Source organism: Chrysemys picta, chromosome 3, assembly GCF_011386835.1.
Source record: "Chrysemys picta bellii isolate R12L10 chromosome 3, ASM1138683v2, whole genome shotgun sequence".
Taxonomy (NCBI): Eukaryota; Metazoa; Chordata; order Testudines; family Emydidae; genus Chrysemys; species Chrysemys picta.
This window is the reverse complement of record NC_088793.1, coordinates 138434313-138451487: the sequence shown is the minus strand read 5'-3', so window position 1 is coordinate 138451487 and position 17175 is coordinate 138434313. Positions and strand designations below refer to the sequence as shown.

At 42.9% G+C, this 17175-nt stretch overlaps 1 protein-coding gene across 1 annotated transcript; it reads right to left on the bottom strand.

Moving 5' to 3' along the window:
* Positions 1 to 970: 970 nt before the first annotated feature.
* Positions 971 to 1897, bottom strand: LOC101953629 (taste receptor type 2 member 7-like). The gene has a single exon (XM_005300559.2). It carries the CDS (start codon positions 1895 to 1897, stop codon positions 971 to 973), a length of 927 nt encoding a protein of 308 aa, XP_005300616.2.
* Between the last annotated feature and the right edge of the window lie 15278 nt (positions 1898 to 17175).

The following is a 17175-nucleotide window of genomic DNA, read 5'->3' as shown; positions in this document are numbered from 1 at the left end:
GCCTTGCCAGGTTGTTCCCATTAGGATGAGAAATTGGTGTTACAAGTTGGGTGATATTCCTGTTCCCCTGAATACAGTAGGAACAAAGACCTTCAGGCAGTTTCCTGGCTCAAAATTCCCCAGGTCTGCCATACCAGCAAGTTTTGTGCCCCAGAAACACTCTCTCTCACTGCTTCTTGTCAGGGTCATACTCACAACTGCTTCTCCAGGCTTTCTCCTGGCTTTCTGCCCCTAGCCCAGAAAGGCTGCAAAACCAAAATCTTACCCCCTGCATTTGCAATCAGGGCAACTCTTCAGCCCACACAATTTAAGTATGACTCGCCATATCCCTTGGATAGTCCCTTCTTTGTTTGTAGTTATCTAGTATCTAAAGGGACTTGATTAATTTTCGGTAGAGGTTGAAAGAATGCTTAGCATACCCATTGACTTTAACTAGATCTGTGATTATCTCTGGATCAAAGACTCACCTGGTGGCAGCCACTAGCAAGATTCATCACAACAGGGGCAGATCCTCTAGGCCATCTTCTGTTTTCATTTGTTAATGTAATGTTCATGTCTTTTCACATCAAGACCCTCAAGATCATTAGGAGGTCATTGCAGGCATCTGGGATTGTGGAGATCTTGCAGCTTGGACATGGGGTGTCCAGTCCACCTCTCCCATTTTAGGACCCCAGCATGACTGGATATTTGTACTCGTTCAAGGGCTCTTCCACTCCTCAATCTCAGGAAATCTAGCTCACAATCAAGAGGAGTTTGCCCTTGACCTCCATGAGTTATTCATTCACAAACATTTAAGAAAAAAGAATCATGTCACCCTAAGTATAACATGGTCCTCTATCACTATTCTCAAGAAGCAAAGCTCTAGATGGAAATCTTCTAATCTTAGTGCATGCTGAAGTAGGGGGAAATATTTGATAAATAAATAGAGGGGAGAAGGGGATGTCTTTGTGGAGTTCCATCATGAGCAGTTTTATGAAAGCTCATCTCTCAGCCTGCACCCAGCATAGTGAAAAGCCCTCACTGCTACCCTCTTCAGTTTGGGATTACCCAGAATTAGGATAACAGAGTGCCCAGAAGGATAAGCACCCATTATCACTATCCATACATAGTAGGTGCTGATGGTACATAATTCTAACAAAAATATTACTAGTGCCACAAAATAAGAAATGTAGAAGAAAATAAAAGAGATCAGTCCTTTAATTGCTCTGACATGAGCCTCAGTAACTGTATCCCTGGAGGTGCTTGTGGTTTTTTCCATCCTCTTGCTGTGTCTCCACAAGGACTTGATTAACAGTATGGAGGAAATAATAAATATAATGAAGGGAGAGGTATAACCAAGCATGGACGAAATAAAGAATCTAGAAGAAAAATCAACCTTATATCGACATTCCCCGGTGGTGTTTCCTGATAGATTATTCATTGAATGGTCTATGTACTTTCTATCTATGGTATTGATTGAAGGGAGACAGATGACCAAGGAGACCAGAAAGGATCCCATAAGTAGCTGTGGCACTAGCCCTGATATTCTCAGCTTCAGCCAGAGGAAGAGAGATTGGCTGAAGTTGGCGATCTTCACGCAGTAGAAGACACTGAGGCAGGTGGCAAGCCATAGATTGAGAGTAGTTAGAAATATCCAGAAAACAGTCACTATTCTCAATATAGTACACAGTTCATTCATGTCTTGACGTAGGTGAGTTAAGATATTGTTAATGTTTATCATGCACTGCAGGAAAAATCTGGAGATGCCCAGGCTAGTCAGGATCATGTCACAACAGGTCAGTTTTCTGCTTCTGATCCACTCTCTGCAATTCACAACAATCATCAATCCGTTTGCTATAATCCCTGTAATGAACTCAATTCCTAAAATGATCAAACAAATAATAATTGTAGGAAACATGGTTCTTGCCTTTGGTCACTAATGCTTGCCCAGCTTCTGAAGCTTCAAGAGAAATTGTCCCAGAAGAAAATGTCGCACTAAAGTGCCAGGCTTCTGGTATCTTATCAGGGCCTCTGCTGTCCAGCCTTTGTATCAAGCTAAAAGTGAGATAGGAGATCTTTTCAGCTAGTGAACATGGAAGACTCAGGTGTGTTTGCTGGAATGCAAATCTCAGAAAGATTCTATTACATTTGTGATTATCTACTACTTTCTCCTGCCTTTTATTTGCATATCCTCTTCCTCATTGCTGTGCAGTGACTGTTTGTGACGTGCTTCACAGACATTTTTCTATTCATCTGCTTTCCTGATTTTTATTTATTATTACTAATTTTAATTATTGCTCCTTCATTTTCAGATTGGACTACTGTCATTCATTCTATTTGGGGCAGCCTTGGATACCAGTCATAGGTCGCTCCTGTTGCACAATACAGCCATAAAAGATTTCCAAAGCCTGAGTCTACAAGCATCAGATTTTTCTGCATAGTTTGCACAGGCTCCCTGCAGGTCTCATGCTTCAAAATTCAGTTTCAATTTTAATATATAAAGATTAACTTGCCTGGAAAATACTTAGGCTTTGTAAAGTCCTGGTATATTGTATACCGATCAACAGAAGCCCTAACTCCCCAAATTAGTCCAAACAAGGACTACAGATGCATCACACTGTCTCAACATCTCAGCATGGCTCTGGTCAAAGGGCAATAAAGCCTTCTCATAATTCCAGAAAGGATGTTAATTGTCGATAGACTGAAAGCTATGACAGACTCTCTCCTAAAAGCAGACTCTGTCTGCAGATAGGTTCCACTGTCACAACAGCGATGCAGCTGCAGTGAAGTGGATGCAAATCAGTGCAGGGTTGCATTACAAATTTTCCATCTCAAGAAAATCTTTGTATTTTCCATATAAATTGTTATATATAGATGGTTCCAGCCAATTAAGTGTTTTTTGTTGTTGTTGTTGTTGTTGTTGGGACTATTAGAATCAGAATTGTACTCTGGGTTGTAGCAGGCAGTGGCTGCAGGCACAATGGCCAAGATCTTGAAAAAATTGATGTGTGAAATGAGGCAAAGTCCATATTTGGGCACCAAAAAATTAGGGCCAGATGACCCAGGCAATCACCTGGGGTGCTATTTTTGTAGTTAGCTACAAAAGGGAAAATAGAACGTTTGAAGTAAAATGTTCAGATCTTCTATATGTGGATTAATTTTTCACTAACCTCCTCGACTGTTCTGGATTTTTGTAGAATCTCATGGAACCTTCCATATTGAGAACTACATTTTCCTTGAAGCTCCTAGAATGTTGTCAGCCAAGCCCTCGCTGATATATAAGGTGTGGCACGTTGCCAGTCAGTCAGTGAGATATAAGAACTAAATGAAAACCCAGCTGCAATATTGTGAACCATGTTCTATTGTGGAATTGTGAAAGTGTTTTTGTATTTTAAGACTTGAGGAGTGTAAGTGGCAACCAATAAAGGACATATTTAATGAGATGCCAGAAATATTTGTTAAATCCCTATCTATGCAACAATACAAAAGAAATACTGTTACTTCTTTTGCCATGTTTAATGATGTTCTAAGACTGTGGAGCATAGACTTTTGTTCTCCTTAATACCTTCTGTTTTCCCCCATAAAAAATAAAAGATGCTCCCCGAAGAAGCCTTCAGGAGCTCAGTTTAGGAAGCAAAAATCTCAATTGCAATCTAGTTTGCAGCAAGGGGCAAATTTGATGGGAAAATATCTCAAACAGAACAACACAGACCGGGCTTTAGGCAGAAGAAATTTAGGAGCGAAGTGTAAATGATGGAAATCCTATTACTAAGGAATTAGCAGATTTACCTGAATATGAGGAATGGAAACGTGAGGAAAGTGATGTAGAATTGCCCAGTGTTCCTCGCGGCATAAAGGAAAGTGATGATAAAGAAGAATGTGGCTCAAATGAAAAGGAGAGTAGTGAAAAAGAAAAACCTGATTTACATGAAAAGGAAAGAAACGATAAGGAATAATCAGTGCCACATGACAGAAATAGCAATGAGAAAATTTGCACACCACTAATGGATGCATCAGATTCTGCTTTATGGCTGGCAATCCCAAACTCTGCCGATATTGATTGTACAATTTTGAATGGGCCAGGAAAAATCAAGGATATGATGTTTTCAGTAAATAAGCAGAAACAATACTTTTCAAAGTCACACTGCAAAACAGTGCTTGAGAATGCTGAGAATCTGAATCAGTGTTAGCTAGTTTGCTAGAAATGAAATGATAAAGAGTTCTGGTTTTGTTGCAAAATATTTGACAAGAATGCCAAATTGTTGCTTGTGCATTCCAAGTACAATTACTGGCATAATTTAGCTGATGCTCTGAAGCAACATGAAAAGTCACCCAGCCATTTTATGGCCTACTCCAGATGGATGGAGGACGAGACCAGGCTCAAGCTGAATAAATGTATAGACACAGAAAACCAGTGCATTATTAATGTAGAAACCCAGCATTGGAGGAATGTATTTGAGCATCTGATCTCAATTACCCTCTTCTTGGCAAAGAATAATTTGGCTTTTGGGGGCCTGTCAGGTAAGTTGTTCACTGAACAAAACGGTAATTTACTTGGTTTGGTAGAGCTCCTTGGGAAATAAGACAATGTCATGCATGAGCACCTGCGTCAAGTAGTTTATAAACCTATGGACCATTATGGCAGCAAAACAATTCAAAACAAATTGATTGACCTTATGGGAAGGAGGGTGCATGAGAATACATTTATGCAGCTCAGCAAAGTGAAGTACTATGCCATAATAATGGACTGCACTCCCAACATTAAAAGATGTCATTTACAGTAAGTTTTATTGATGACAAGGATGGCTGTATCCAAGTAAAGGAACACTTTATCTGTTTCCAGTCTGTGGATGACTCTACTGGAAAAGGCCTAACAGAACTGATTATGAACGTTTTGAATGAGAATAAAATAAAGCTTCAGGACTGCTGTGGCCCAGGCTATGAGAACAGCACAAAAATGAAGGGAAGAAATAGTGGCATCCAGGCAAGGATCCTTGTGCTGAATCCAAGAGCTTTCTTCATGCCTTATGGCTGCCATTCCCTCAACCTGGTTGTGTCAGATGCAACGTCATCTTCTTTAGATTCAGTATCTCTCTTCAGAGTACTGCAAAGAACATACATCCTGTTTTCAACATCCACTATCAGATGGAAGATCCTCATGGACAATGTTACAAATCTGACCGTGAAGCCACTAAGTGACACTTGCTGGGAGAGCTACATTGACAACTTAAGGCCAATGAGGTACCAAGTGATTGAGGTTTAGGACAACCTGATGGAACTGGTGCAGTCGAGTAAAGCCGAGGCTAGAATCCCCATGAGGCACAAAGTCTGGCAAACGAGATTGCTGACTTTAAATTTCTGGTCTCAATTGTGGGTTCACATGATATCCTGTTCCAAGTAAACATTGTAAACAAGGCACTACAAACTCAGTTAATGGACATCACGTCCGCTACTACTTTAATGAAAAGTTGCCTTGATTTCATGGTGGCCTACAGAGACAACGGATTTGAAAATGCCATCACTGCTGCCAAAGAAATGGCAGAAAACTTAGGAGTTGAGCCTATCTTCAAGGAAACTTGCATTCATCAAAAGAAGAGACAGTTTGTTTACAAAAGCAGAGATGAGGTGATGGGAAGCTTGGAAGAAAAATTCAGAGGGAGTTTTTTTGCTCGCTCATTAACACTGCTCCAGCGTCCATCGAAGAAAGGTTTGGACAAATGAAGCACCACAAAAAGACGTGGGGTTTTTTGTATGACCTTTGTAAGTAGCCGGCAGACAGGAAAACACTCAAACAATTATATGGACCTTCACTGGATGCTGACATATGGGGAATGTTCAGATGTCAATGATCTTTATGATCATTAAAGATGATCTTAATGATCTTTAATGACCTTCATGTTGAATTGGGCAACATCTGTCACATTCTGCAACACGGGAAGCACTCTCCACTCCAAGTTCTCCAGTTCATTTATGATGCAGCGCTGAAAGACACTTTTCTTAATGTGTGAATAGCTTGCAGGATTCTGCTCACACTGATGGTCACTGTTGCGAGTGGTGAGCACAGCTTTTCGAAGCTCAGGCTCATTAAAGCATATCTTCGATAGATGATGGCCGATGAGAGACTGACATCACTTGCTAATTTATCACTTGAAAATGCCATTAGCCTGTCTTTGGATCTATCTAACACTGTGCTTCATTTGTGAGAGCAAAGGTGAGAAAAGCAACCTTTTTAACTAAAGGACTAGGGTTAACATTCTAAGGCTCTCACCTACTGTAATGCTATTTAATACTGGTCTACCCAATGTTGGTGCACAGTTCAATTTCTTGATATTAGTACATATCAGTTATTCATAACATTAAAAAATTTCTATAAGCTTAGAGGAAACATTTATTTTCTTATATCTGGCATGAATAAATACAGATTTACAGATCCTAGCATGCAAATTTATTGTCTTATATGACTGGGATAAAACATGCATGCAAATTGTGCATCAAAGTCAAGAAATGGACTACAAATGTAATAAAAAGTAAGGTATTTCAAAGCTTAATAAATGGAGAGGCAGGCACCGATGACACTCTTTGCCTGGGGCATTTGGTCTAGGGCCAGCCCTGCCTAAAAGTAAGTTGTTATATTTTCAAAACTGTGGCACACCTGACAGTCCTCATTGAAGCCACCATGCAATGTCAATATTCTGACCCTATTAATATGTTAAAAGAAAGTTACTTAAGTTGCAAAGTCAAGCACTGAAAAGTTAGGGAATGCCCATGCAATCTTAATTCTGCTTCACCGCACATATGCATTATGTGACTCTTTTAATTACACGATTGCACACTATTTCTCCACATTCAATACACAGGATGGAGAGTGCTCAGGGAATGAGGCAACTGTTCAACATCTGCTTTCATCCTTATCATTTAATATGTCCCCATATCTTTTTTAATGCACATCATCCAAACCCTGCACTGAATTATTAATTTCCTCATGAGCATTCCTCACCATAGTATATGAGTATGTGATAGGTTGAACGCCCGCCCCCCCGGTCCGGGATGCCATCTGATGTGCTGGGGTTTCACTGAGCTGGCCTGCTCCACTAGCCTGGGCTTCCTCTCCCTGTTTTGCTGAATCAGGCTCTCCGGCCTCTGGCAGCACATACACAGGTAGGGACACAGCAGCTGTAGAATCACAGCTCTCTATGGTGAGATTCTGCAAGCAGCTCTCTATGGTGAGATTCAGCTAGGAAATTGCCCAGTATTCAAGTGCACACCCCCTTTTGGGGAGTAAACCCAAAATAATATAGTCTTGTGCTGTATAGAAAGATCTGCACAGAGCAAGCTCATAAAAATTCACCCTCTCCCTCAATGTGGAGAGAGCTATGCACAGCTTCCCCGCCCCCCACCATGTTATGCTGATAAAAATACACAGGATCTTTTCAGGGGACAAAGCAATATGCCATGTTTATTATTATAACACAATTTGATTTCTAACCAATAGCTAATACCTACATACACATACACACACACACACACACACACACCCCAAATGTTCTGCAGCTGCTGTATAGTTACCGGTCCTGAATGTAGCTTGGGTTTGCAGCTTGAGTTCGCAGCTTGTGGTGGCTAACTGGCCAGGAAAGCTGGGCACGAAGAAGAGCTGGGTCTCTGTCGGACGTGCACCGATGCCCTTCAATGTTGTCAGCAGAACATTACCCCAAAGTCTTCTATCTTACCCATTCTTCTTACAGGTTTTAGTTTGAATAAGAGTCTATAGGTCTTGCTGTGTCACGCTGCCTCTGGGTACTGTGTAATTGATCACCTGTCAATTGCAGACCTGACTTTCACCCTCGGACCTCACTTTGATCTTGTTTCAATTGCATCTTTGTTCTTTTATTTTAGGGTGGAGTCTTTGCACTTTGTTAGGGCAGTTATCTGCATCTTCATCCATGGTGTTTGCACTTCACTTTATCAGGACAGGCTGGGGCTGGAGGTTGATTCCATGATCCAAGCATACCTCATTCACACATCTGAACTAAGTTAATAAGATTACACAGTGTTTTGCAAAATGGAGTAAGCATTTCAAAATGGAGTTTTAGTTACAATATGAAAAAAACAATTTCATTCTTCAGCTCTACATTGTTCCCCTTTTGACCCTTCAATCCAGAGGTATTGAATGAGTCACACTTATGTAATTGTTTCAAGGCTATATATTTTGTGAAACAATGTGAGCTTGTGGTTTCAGCTTAAAATACAGTCTTTTTATCCAACAACACATACGACACATTACAATTAACATTAAATTTATCAGAATAAAGAAAAACAACAATTGGGTGTAACATAATTTTTAAAGTTGAAGACCAAGAGGGGCCCAACCTCTAAAAATATCATACCAATGGTGTGTCATGATCTGTTTTGCTTGTGTGGATACTCTCAGGATTTCAGATCCCTGATGTAGAATATCCAAACTGCACCTGGGTTTGTGTGGTTTCAGTCAGTTGGCTAACTTGTTTATTTTCCTTCATTAGCTTCTACAGATTTGTCCACTTGACCCTCAAAGAAAAATTAAAGTATAGAATATTACTGGTATCAAGCATGTTAGTTCTTTTATCCTCATGAGTTGGAAAGTAATAGGTTAAGGCGGGAGTTTTTAACATAGTTATATTACACATACACTGCTCTACTGGTGATTCTGAGATGTATTTATCTTGCCACACAAGCTTCTGTAATCCAATGGCACAGACACAACTTTTTCTATCAAAATACAATTTTGTGGTACTGCTATCTAGTTCATTCCAGTAAAGGGTTGCCAGACTTTTATGTTGTAAGGAGCAGGGCTCTTCTAATTTTGGTAAGGTAGGACATACCCATTGTTCTGCGGTCAACCTTGAACACAAGCGCTGGGCTATGATTTCCCCTTGTTCGTTTAAATATGTTCCTACCAATTGAGGAGCCCAAAGATGTCTGCCCTGGAGAACTGAAAGGGCTATGAATGGCCTATGCTTGTACAGCTGGACCCGTATTACTTGTATAGCGATGTGCCCCGTAAGGGTCAATGTGTATACATTAGATTCCTGGGCCTTGTACCATCCAGAAGCATAGGGAAGGAAAAGGTTATTTTTATGTTTTGTCAGCAGAGGAGTTAAGACTGTCATATCTTTAGCTCGTACCCAATCCATCTCCCTTTCTGTCAGCATAATAGCTAATAATTGTAGTTCAAAACACCACAAGGCTAACGCCGTTTTGTTTGCTATGTTCCTCATGGTGGCATATTGAGCCCAGAATGGCTTGTTAACATGTTCCCAAGTATGCCATTGCAAGCTCATTGTATCTACCCCAGTTTGTGCCAATTCAGCAATCTGGTGCTCTTGCCCCCGTATAATAGTATGATGCAATGCTTCTACCACTCTGGCCTTGTTTTTCAATGCTTCCAGATCTACTGAATTTAGAATTCCTGTTCCTGTCCCTATACCTCCTAATAAAGTATCTGTTTTACCTCATCACTGACAAGGGAAGGGATGTTCTGGTTGTAAGGATTTGAACCATGCTTTAAACAGGAGGGAGTATACTGTGCACGTTCCGGCCGAGTCAAAGTCAAATTATTCCTAGTCCAGTTTATTGAAATGTGTGAGGTTACGATTAGTGGTGCTACTTGTACCTCTATGGGAGGCTGCATCTTAAGCAAATGAGGACGAGATACTTTTATAAGTTGTGGACCATTAAAAAACAGAACTGTTACATTTCCTACCAATTTAGTTCCGTTTACTCATACTGTTATTGTCTGAGTCTCTATGGGTCCTGGTTTAAAGGGTGGAAATGTATGGTATCCAGGAAGGACGGGGTGCAAATGATGATTGTAATCTATTATAGGCTGGGTAGATGTGCTAACCTTGAATATACAATCATGGTCCTTAGGTGTGATGTTTACCCATACATGTAGTGTAAGTAACTCAAAGGGCCCATGTAACATATAGTTCGATATTGGTATAATTGGTGAAATTGAACCACTCAATCCCCCAAATGGTAAAATTAAACCACTCAATCCCCCAATGCGCATTGGATGTTCCCAAAGTGAATAATTGTGCTGGCAATCCCCAAAATAGTAACCCCCAGATATGAATTACACAATCTGGGTTATGTTATAAACAAGAAATAAGTTTATTAACTATAAAAGGTAAATTTTAAGTGAGTATAAGGGATAGCACATAGAACAAAGCAGATTACCAAGCAAATAAAACAAAATATGCATACTAATCTTAAGATCTTAAAGAGACTTGTTTCAAGAAGTAATTTCTCACCCTAAATGTTGTTTTAGGCAAGTTGCAGAGTTTCTGTAGATTAGCGTTTCAGTTATTTCTCTTTACAGACTAGACTCCTCTCTTAGTCTGGACTCAGCCCTTTCCTTTCCCACCGCTCAGTTCCTTTGTCTCTTCAGGTACTTTCAGCAATCTTTCTTCTTGGGCAGGAAGGCAATGGAGATGAGTCCTGTTTGCTTTACTCCCCAGCCTTAAATAGAATTAACATAAGGCAGGAAGCCTTTGTTTCCAGTGGAAAAGTACCAGCAGTATCCAAGGTGGTGTCTAATACCAGGTGACATGACCACCTGACCTTGTAGTGTCAAAGTTAGGTCGATGCAGTGTCAGTGTAGACACTGCCTTACTTACATCAACTGTCACGGGCATCCAGGATGTGTCCCACAATGCCCCTCCCTGACCACTCTGATCATCGTTGTGACCTCTGCTGCCCCAGATCCAGGTGGACAGGAAGCTGCCCCTCCCCATTAAAGTCCTGTGAATTTTTGAAATTCCTTCCCTGGTCATCCAGCTTAGTGACCTAGAAACTCTCCATTGTTGGGTGCAACTGACCATGCCAGCTACACACTGCAGAGACACACCAGCCTGGACTATGCGGGAGGTGTTGAATCTCCTTGGTCTGTGGAGAGGAGAGGCTGTGCAGGCATAGCTCAGATCCAGCTGTAGAAAAGTTGACATCTATGAGCAGTTTGGAGGAGAAGGGCTACAAGAGTAGCAGTGCCATGTGAAAGCCAAGGAGCTGCAGCAGAGGGTCCAGAAGGTAAGGGTGGCCAGCAATTGATCTAGTGTGGAGCCACAGACCTGCTGCTTTTACAAATTGCTGCACCACCACCTCCAAGAGCCCCATGGATACATCAGAAGATCCCAAGTCACAGGCCCCTGCCATGAACAGCGAGGAGGCAGAGGAGGTGGACGAGGAAGACGATGACTCTTGGGGACAGGTGACTGGGGGATCCTGAAGTGGAGTGAGCCAGGAAAAGTTTTTGACTCCAGTGCAGTCCAGCCAATCCTGAGCACAGGCGAGCCTGAGGCAGGGGAAGGAACCTCTGATAAATATGCAGTTTGTCTTGAAATTGCAGCGCTGGAACCCCCAAAGTAACAGGACACATCTGTCGATTTACTCTTTTTCGCTTGTGCTAAAAGAGGTGGTGAAACAACCAATGGAGGCAGAGTTGCTATCTGCTTTTCATCCTCCTCTAGAGTTAGGCAGTGGGGGGCTATGCAGAGCGATGTTTTTATGTTAACTGGGATATCCCATGAATCCTCCATAGAGACCTCAATGAAACTTTCACAGAGGTACTCTGCAATCCTCAGCTGAAGGTTTCTGGGAAGGGTTGCCTTATTTCTTCTGCCAGGTAGGACACTTTCCCGCGCCACTCAGTGATTACTTCGGCAAGCACCACTGCAGCACACAGGCTGGCAGCATATGGGGGCCCGGGTGGCATCAGGATGCCAGCAGCAACTGTGCTCTCTCTGCCTCTGTTACCCCCAGGAGTGAGGTATCAGCTAAAATCACCACTGCTTTTGGATAACGGTGCCAGTATTCAGTCCCAGTCCCTATACACATATACTCATGCCTGTGAGCTATCCCCAAGTATCCCTCATTTCCCCAACCCCTCCCCACCCTGAGGGCCATACTCACCATGGCTGGTGCTATCACTGGTGTCCTGCTGTATTTTTCCCAAGGAGAAGTGAGAATGCAGTGCTTATACCTTGTGGAGATCAACGGGAGTGAATACAGTATCCTAAGTTTCGATTTCTGTCATGAATAACTGACAGTGATACCTCTGTGTGTTGGATCTTCAGCTGCTGCCATTGTGGCCTTCAGGGTCTCCCACTCCGCACTCGCGAAACATCTAAACCAGATAAGGAGGAGAAAGAAGAGGACTCGGGAGGACACATTCCAGGAGATGCTGCAAGCGTGTGCTGAATCAGAGATTGAGACCAAGGCCTGGAGGATGACCCTTGCAGACAGCATGGAGACGGAAAGAGTGGAGAGGAGGAGGAGAAAGGCCTGGCAATCCAAGCAGGAAAAGGAGAGGGAGACGCACCATGCAGCAAATACAGATGCTGCAGACTCTGGTAGCCCTGCAGGTCCAAGAATCCCATGCTCACCTCCCTCTGCAGCCCATAGAGAACTCAATATCGGGACCTCCCTACACTGCCTCTCAACATTCCATGTGGCATCAGGGGCTGTTGCATTACTCTGACCACTCCACCCCCAGGGAACATTAAAGACAATCACAGCTGCATATACACTGACCTACAAAAGACACATTCTATTTTTTGGAACATAAGTCACCTTTTTTTAGTTCACAACATGTGCTGAGCAGGTCTGACAGCCACCAATTTCCTTTTACTTCATTTTGTCACAGAACCCATACATCATTCACAGACAGTATTAGTAGGTGCATTGGCAATGTTATAGTTCTACATATCCAGAAATCACTACAAGATTCATACCGGGCAGCAAAAGAGCAAGGCCAGGTAGAGCACACTACAGCAACACACACTATGCCAGCTCACTATTCAAATGGTCTTTCAAAGCCTCCCTGGGCCATATAGCTCCACACTGAGCTCTTGTTATAGCCTTGGTATCTGGCTGTTCAAATTCAGCAGACAGACGCTTCACCTCCACCCTGGTGGAAACTTTCCCCTCTTTGTTTCACAGAACTCAGCAGGCAGCTATAACCATGGCGATATTTTTTTCACTGAGGTCTAATCTCGTAAGTAGAAAATGCCAGCAACCCTTAAAATGACCAAAGGCACATTCAATTGTCATTCTGTACCTGCTGAGCCCCTAGTTGAAGCACTCCTTGGTGCTGTCGAGGTGGCCTGCCTACAGCTTCATGAGCCATGAGAGCAAGGGGTAGGTTGGGTCTCCCAGGATCACTATTCACATTTCAACATTGACAATGGTAATCCACTGGTTGGGAAAGGAAGTCCCTGCAGCTTTCTGAACAGTCCACTGTTCTTAAAGATGTACGTGTCAGGCACCTTTCCTCAGCAACCCAAACTGATGTCGGTAAAGTGTCACCAGTGATCTATCAGCACTTGCATTAGCATAGAAAAGTAGCCCTTTCTAATGATGTACTCTGTCTGGTGCTAGCATAGGGATATGCGTGCCATCTATCGCCCCACCACAATTTAGGAACCTGATTGCTACACAACCATCCACTATGTCCTGCACAGAGTCATAGTCCTGCATAACAGGAGGCTATTAATGGCTGTGAACACATGCATCACAATAGCCTCCACAGTGGATTTCCCAACTCCAAATTAATTCCCAACTGACTGGCAGCAATTAGACATTGCAAGTTTCCACCGTTCAGTTGCCACTCGCTTCTCAACTGTCAGTGTGGCTCTCATTTTGGTGTCTCTGTACTGGAGGGCTGGAGCGAGTTCGGCACACAGATCCAGGAATGTGACCTTGTGCATCTGAAAGCTCTGCAGCCACTGCTCATCGTCCCTATCTTGCATGACAATGTGATCCCACCAGTCAGTGCTTGTTTGTCAGGCCCAGAACCAGCACTCCACCATCTGCCGCTGCTCCATGAATGCTGCCAACAACATGGAATTGTTTCTTTCTATATCACATAGCAATCTAGCCTCCAAGGAATAGTCACGTTCTCTGTGGCAACTCTGCAGATACTGCAGGATCAGGTGCCCCACTCTCAGAATGCTCATCACAATAGGGCAGAGTTGCGAAGGATCCATGCTTCTGACACAGATGGCAGACCACAAGGAGAGACACATGGGATTTCGAAAAGAGGCATGAAATATTATGAGATGCAGATGAAATGATGGGATGGACAACATTGCATTATGGGAAGTTGAACCCATGCTCCCGGTCACCCCATGTGACTTGTTTTGGTTCTATGAGAGACTGGCAAAAATACTTCCCAAAGCACCCTTCTCTGGATGGTGGTGAGTTGCACAGTGGGATAGCTAGCCATGGTACAGTGATTCAACAGCTTCAGCCCAGGGGTATCAGCACCCCCTTGGGAGGAGTTTGTCTGGACACATGATAGAATGCCAGGAAGAGGAAGGAGGCAGGTGGAGCTCCCCTAAGCTGACTGAGCTGAGTCTTGGATGAGAGTGGAACCAAGCCATGGTCAAAGAGGGTATGTCCCTCCCCTTGCAGATTCTGGTGTGCCTGTACTCTCTGCTCAGTTAGGACAGTACCCCTTTCCATGGCCCCCCAAAACTGAGAGATGGGGACAGCTGGCCACCTGCCCCTGCTCCCTCTTCCCCCTCTCCCTGCATGCCAGTGAGAGGAGCAAGAAGATCCCTCTGATAAGAGGGGGCTGGAGTAGGTGTTGGGGGGTAATGGAGACAACTGCACACAGCATTAAGGACAGCATCACACTGGAAGCAGGGGGCAGTAAATGGTAGCAAAGCACATGGAGGGGTAGCATATAGGGAATTGGGCCATCAGTACTATGGGAGAATGTAAGGGCAGCATATGGGAGCAGGGCTATGTGAAGAGATGGGGGCAGTATGTCCAGGGCACATGGGGGCCCTCAGGAATGCTGGGGATTCTGGGAGCCTTGTCCCCTGTCTTGGATCTCATGGGCTAACCACAGAGCTCTCCAGTAGGAAAGAGGCGTCACCAGTATGAGGAGAGCTGCTTATTCACTGGCTGGCAGTAGGTGGAAGGCATGAGTCATGCCTGTTGTACATATTGAGCTCAGATTTTACATCAGCCTGGGCAGCCCAATCAGCACTGCTACACTTCTTCACCAAGCATGCTTATGGGGAAAGGCAACTAATCACCTAGAGATTTCCCTGCAGGCCTAGAGTCTGAACCCCATAGTCTATAGGGAAAAATGTACAGTTTAAGACCCCAAAACATTTAAAAGTGTGTAATTATATAGATGTAATGAGACATAGGCCCAGACCTGATCCAAAGCCTTCCTCCTCAAACACTGAAGAAATGCTGACAAATTTATGCTGATATGAAACCTTTATACCAAACACCACACAATTTTTTTCCACTACATACTGTACAATTTATTAATTTAGAAATTAGACAGTTAGGGAGAGTTTCTAAAAATGTTAATGATGCTATATTGCATCGTTCCATTTGGACTGAATCAACCCTACTAGCCTCTTGTAGTTAATTTTCACAGACCTAAAAATAATCCAAAACCAATTTTCCTCAGAATCCTAATGTTATAGGATTAAATTCTGGTACCCAGACAGAGTTTGGGACAGTTGCTGTTCACTATTTAATGGGGAAGTGTTCTGTCCTTCGTAGCCTGGACGATGTGTGAGATACTGAACTTCAACCTAGTCTCTGGTCTAAGATATTACTTGTTCTCAACTAGTGCCCTTCAGAGCAAAGGAGGTAAAATGGCAGCAGGTAGTCTGTGTGTGAGATATTGGCCTTGTACAGATGGGTTAGTCAGTAAAATGCAGGGGATAGGGTCAAAGTTGCATGATTGCAGTTTCCCAGGTGGTTTTACACATTGAATAGTGTGTAAGCTAGCCATATATCCAGCACCTTCGGTGCGCTCACCAGAGCTGAAGGCTGCTCAGTACTTCTTCAGATAAACCACACACACGCTCTATATGAACCCATATAGAGAAACGGTTACTGAATATTGCAACAATCACAGCTTGTGCTAGTGAAGGATAAATCTGCAAGCCTTTATTCCATTTCCCTAGACTGCATAGACTTTAAGAGGAGATTGCTAGAGTATGACCTGCGAATGAACTCAGGACTGGCCCCATAGAGATTAATTTAGAACACTGTGGAATGTCTCTCGGTTATCTCATGGAACTGAGGTACAAAGATAAGACATGCTGCATATTCTGGATTTGTCTATTAGAGGCCAAAGGCTACACAGCTGCCACTTGTGCACAGATGAAGACATATTCTTGCAAGCAAATGAAATAGGAAAATCAGATGTGATATGACGTCAACTGACACCCCAGTCCACTCCAGGGAGTATTATACTCAATAATCTTGAACTGCTCAACTACCCACTGTTTGAGCTCCTTGAAAAGTCTTGAAGGTTTTTGGTTTTTTTTTTTAAGCAAAAGGGAATATGGTGACAAACGGGAACCATGACATTCACTCAACCCCTGCCTGCTTCATTTACTCCAGGGTTTTTAAATCTTCTTCTTAACACCACATCCCAAATGCTGACAGCTGGCATGCTGTATCTTTCTGTGCGTATGGAAAAAGAGACTGTAAAGCATCTTTCCTAATGAAATGGGCAAATAGTGGGCAGTATCCCACCAACCTTACCTCATTAACACTAATGGGAATTATTACAACAGAGAGCTAGTTCTGCCCTCGCACCAATATCAAACTGGTTTGCATCTATTGACCTCAGTAATGAATTACATTTTTGTGAGAGAAGAATCAGGCCCTATATGCATGCAGAAGGAAGAATAGATCCCACAGTATGATTACTATGATTGCCATTAACTACTGCACAGTGGTCTCTAAAGATACTGCAATTATTTAGCTATACTTGTCTCAGTTATTTCATGCTCTAATTCAGAAGCCTCGGTGTAGTTTAATAACCATTGGGAATTTTCTTTTTTACATGGCAACCATTGTTCCAAGAATATTTGTCGCATCAAAAGAAAGTCTAGAGTTCTGTGTTGGAAGTCTATTGCTATGAGTCTATCCGAGTTCAGACAACAAGGGTTGGCCTTTCAATAACCAGTGCCATTAGTCAACATTCATAAAGAGCAGCCAACCCCTTCCCATATACAAATCCTGTTGACATGGAAGTGAAAGGAACTGGAATTGAAGCCATCAATCCTAACCACTATGAAAGAGGCCTTCATCTACCTACCACAATCTTTCTCTATCTGCTAACGACTCCTTTTTTGCTACTTGCCTAATGCCTGGCCCTATTTGCTGCTACTAGCA

Bases quoted from the DNA above. Each gene is read 5' to 3' on its own strand.
- LOC101953629 (XM_005300559.2), bottom strand. From the start codon at position 1,897: ATGTTTCCTACAATTATTATTTGTTTGATCATTTTAGGAATTGAGTTC.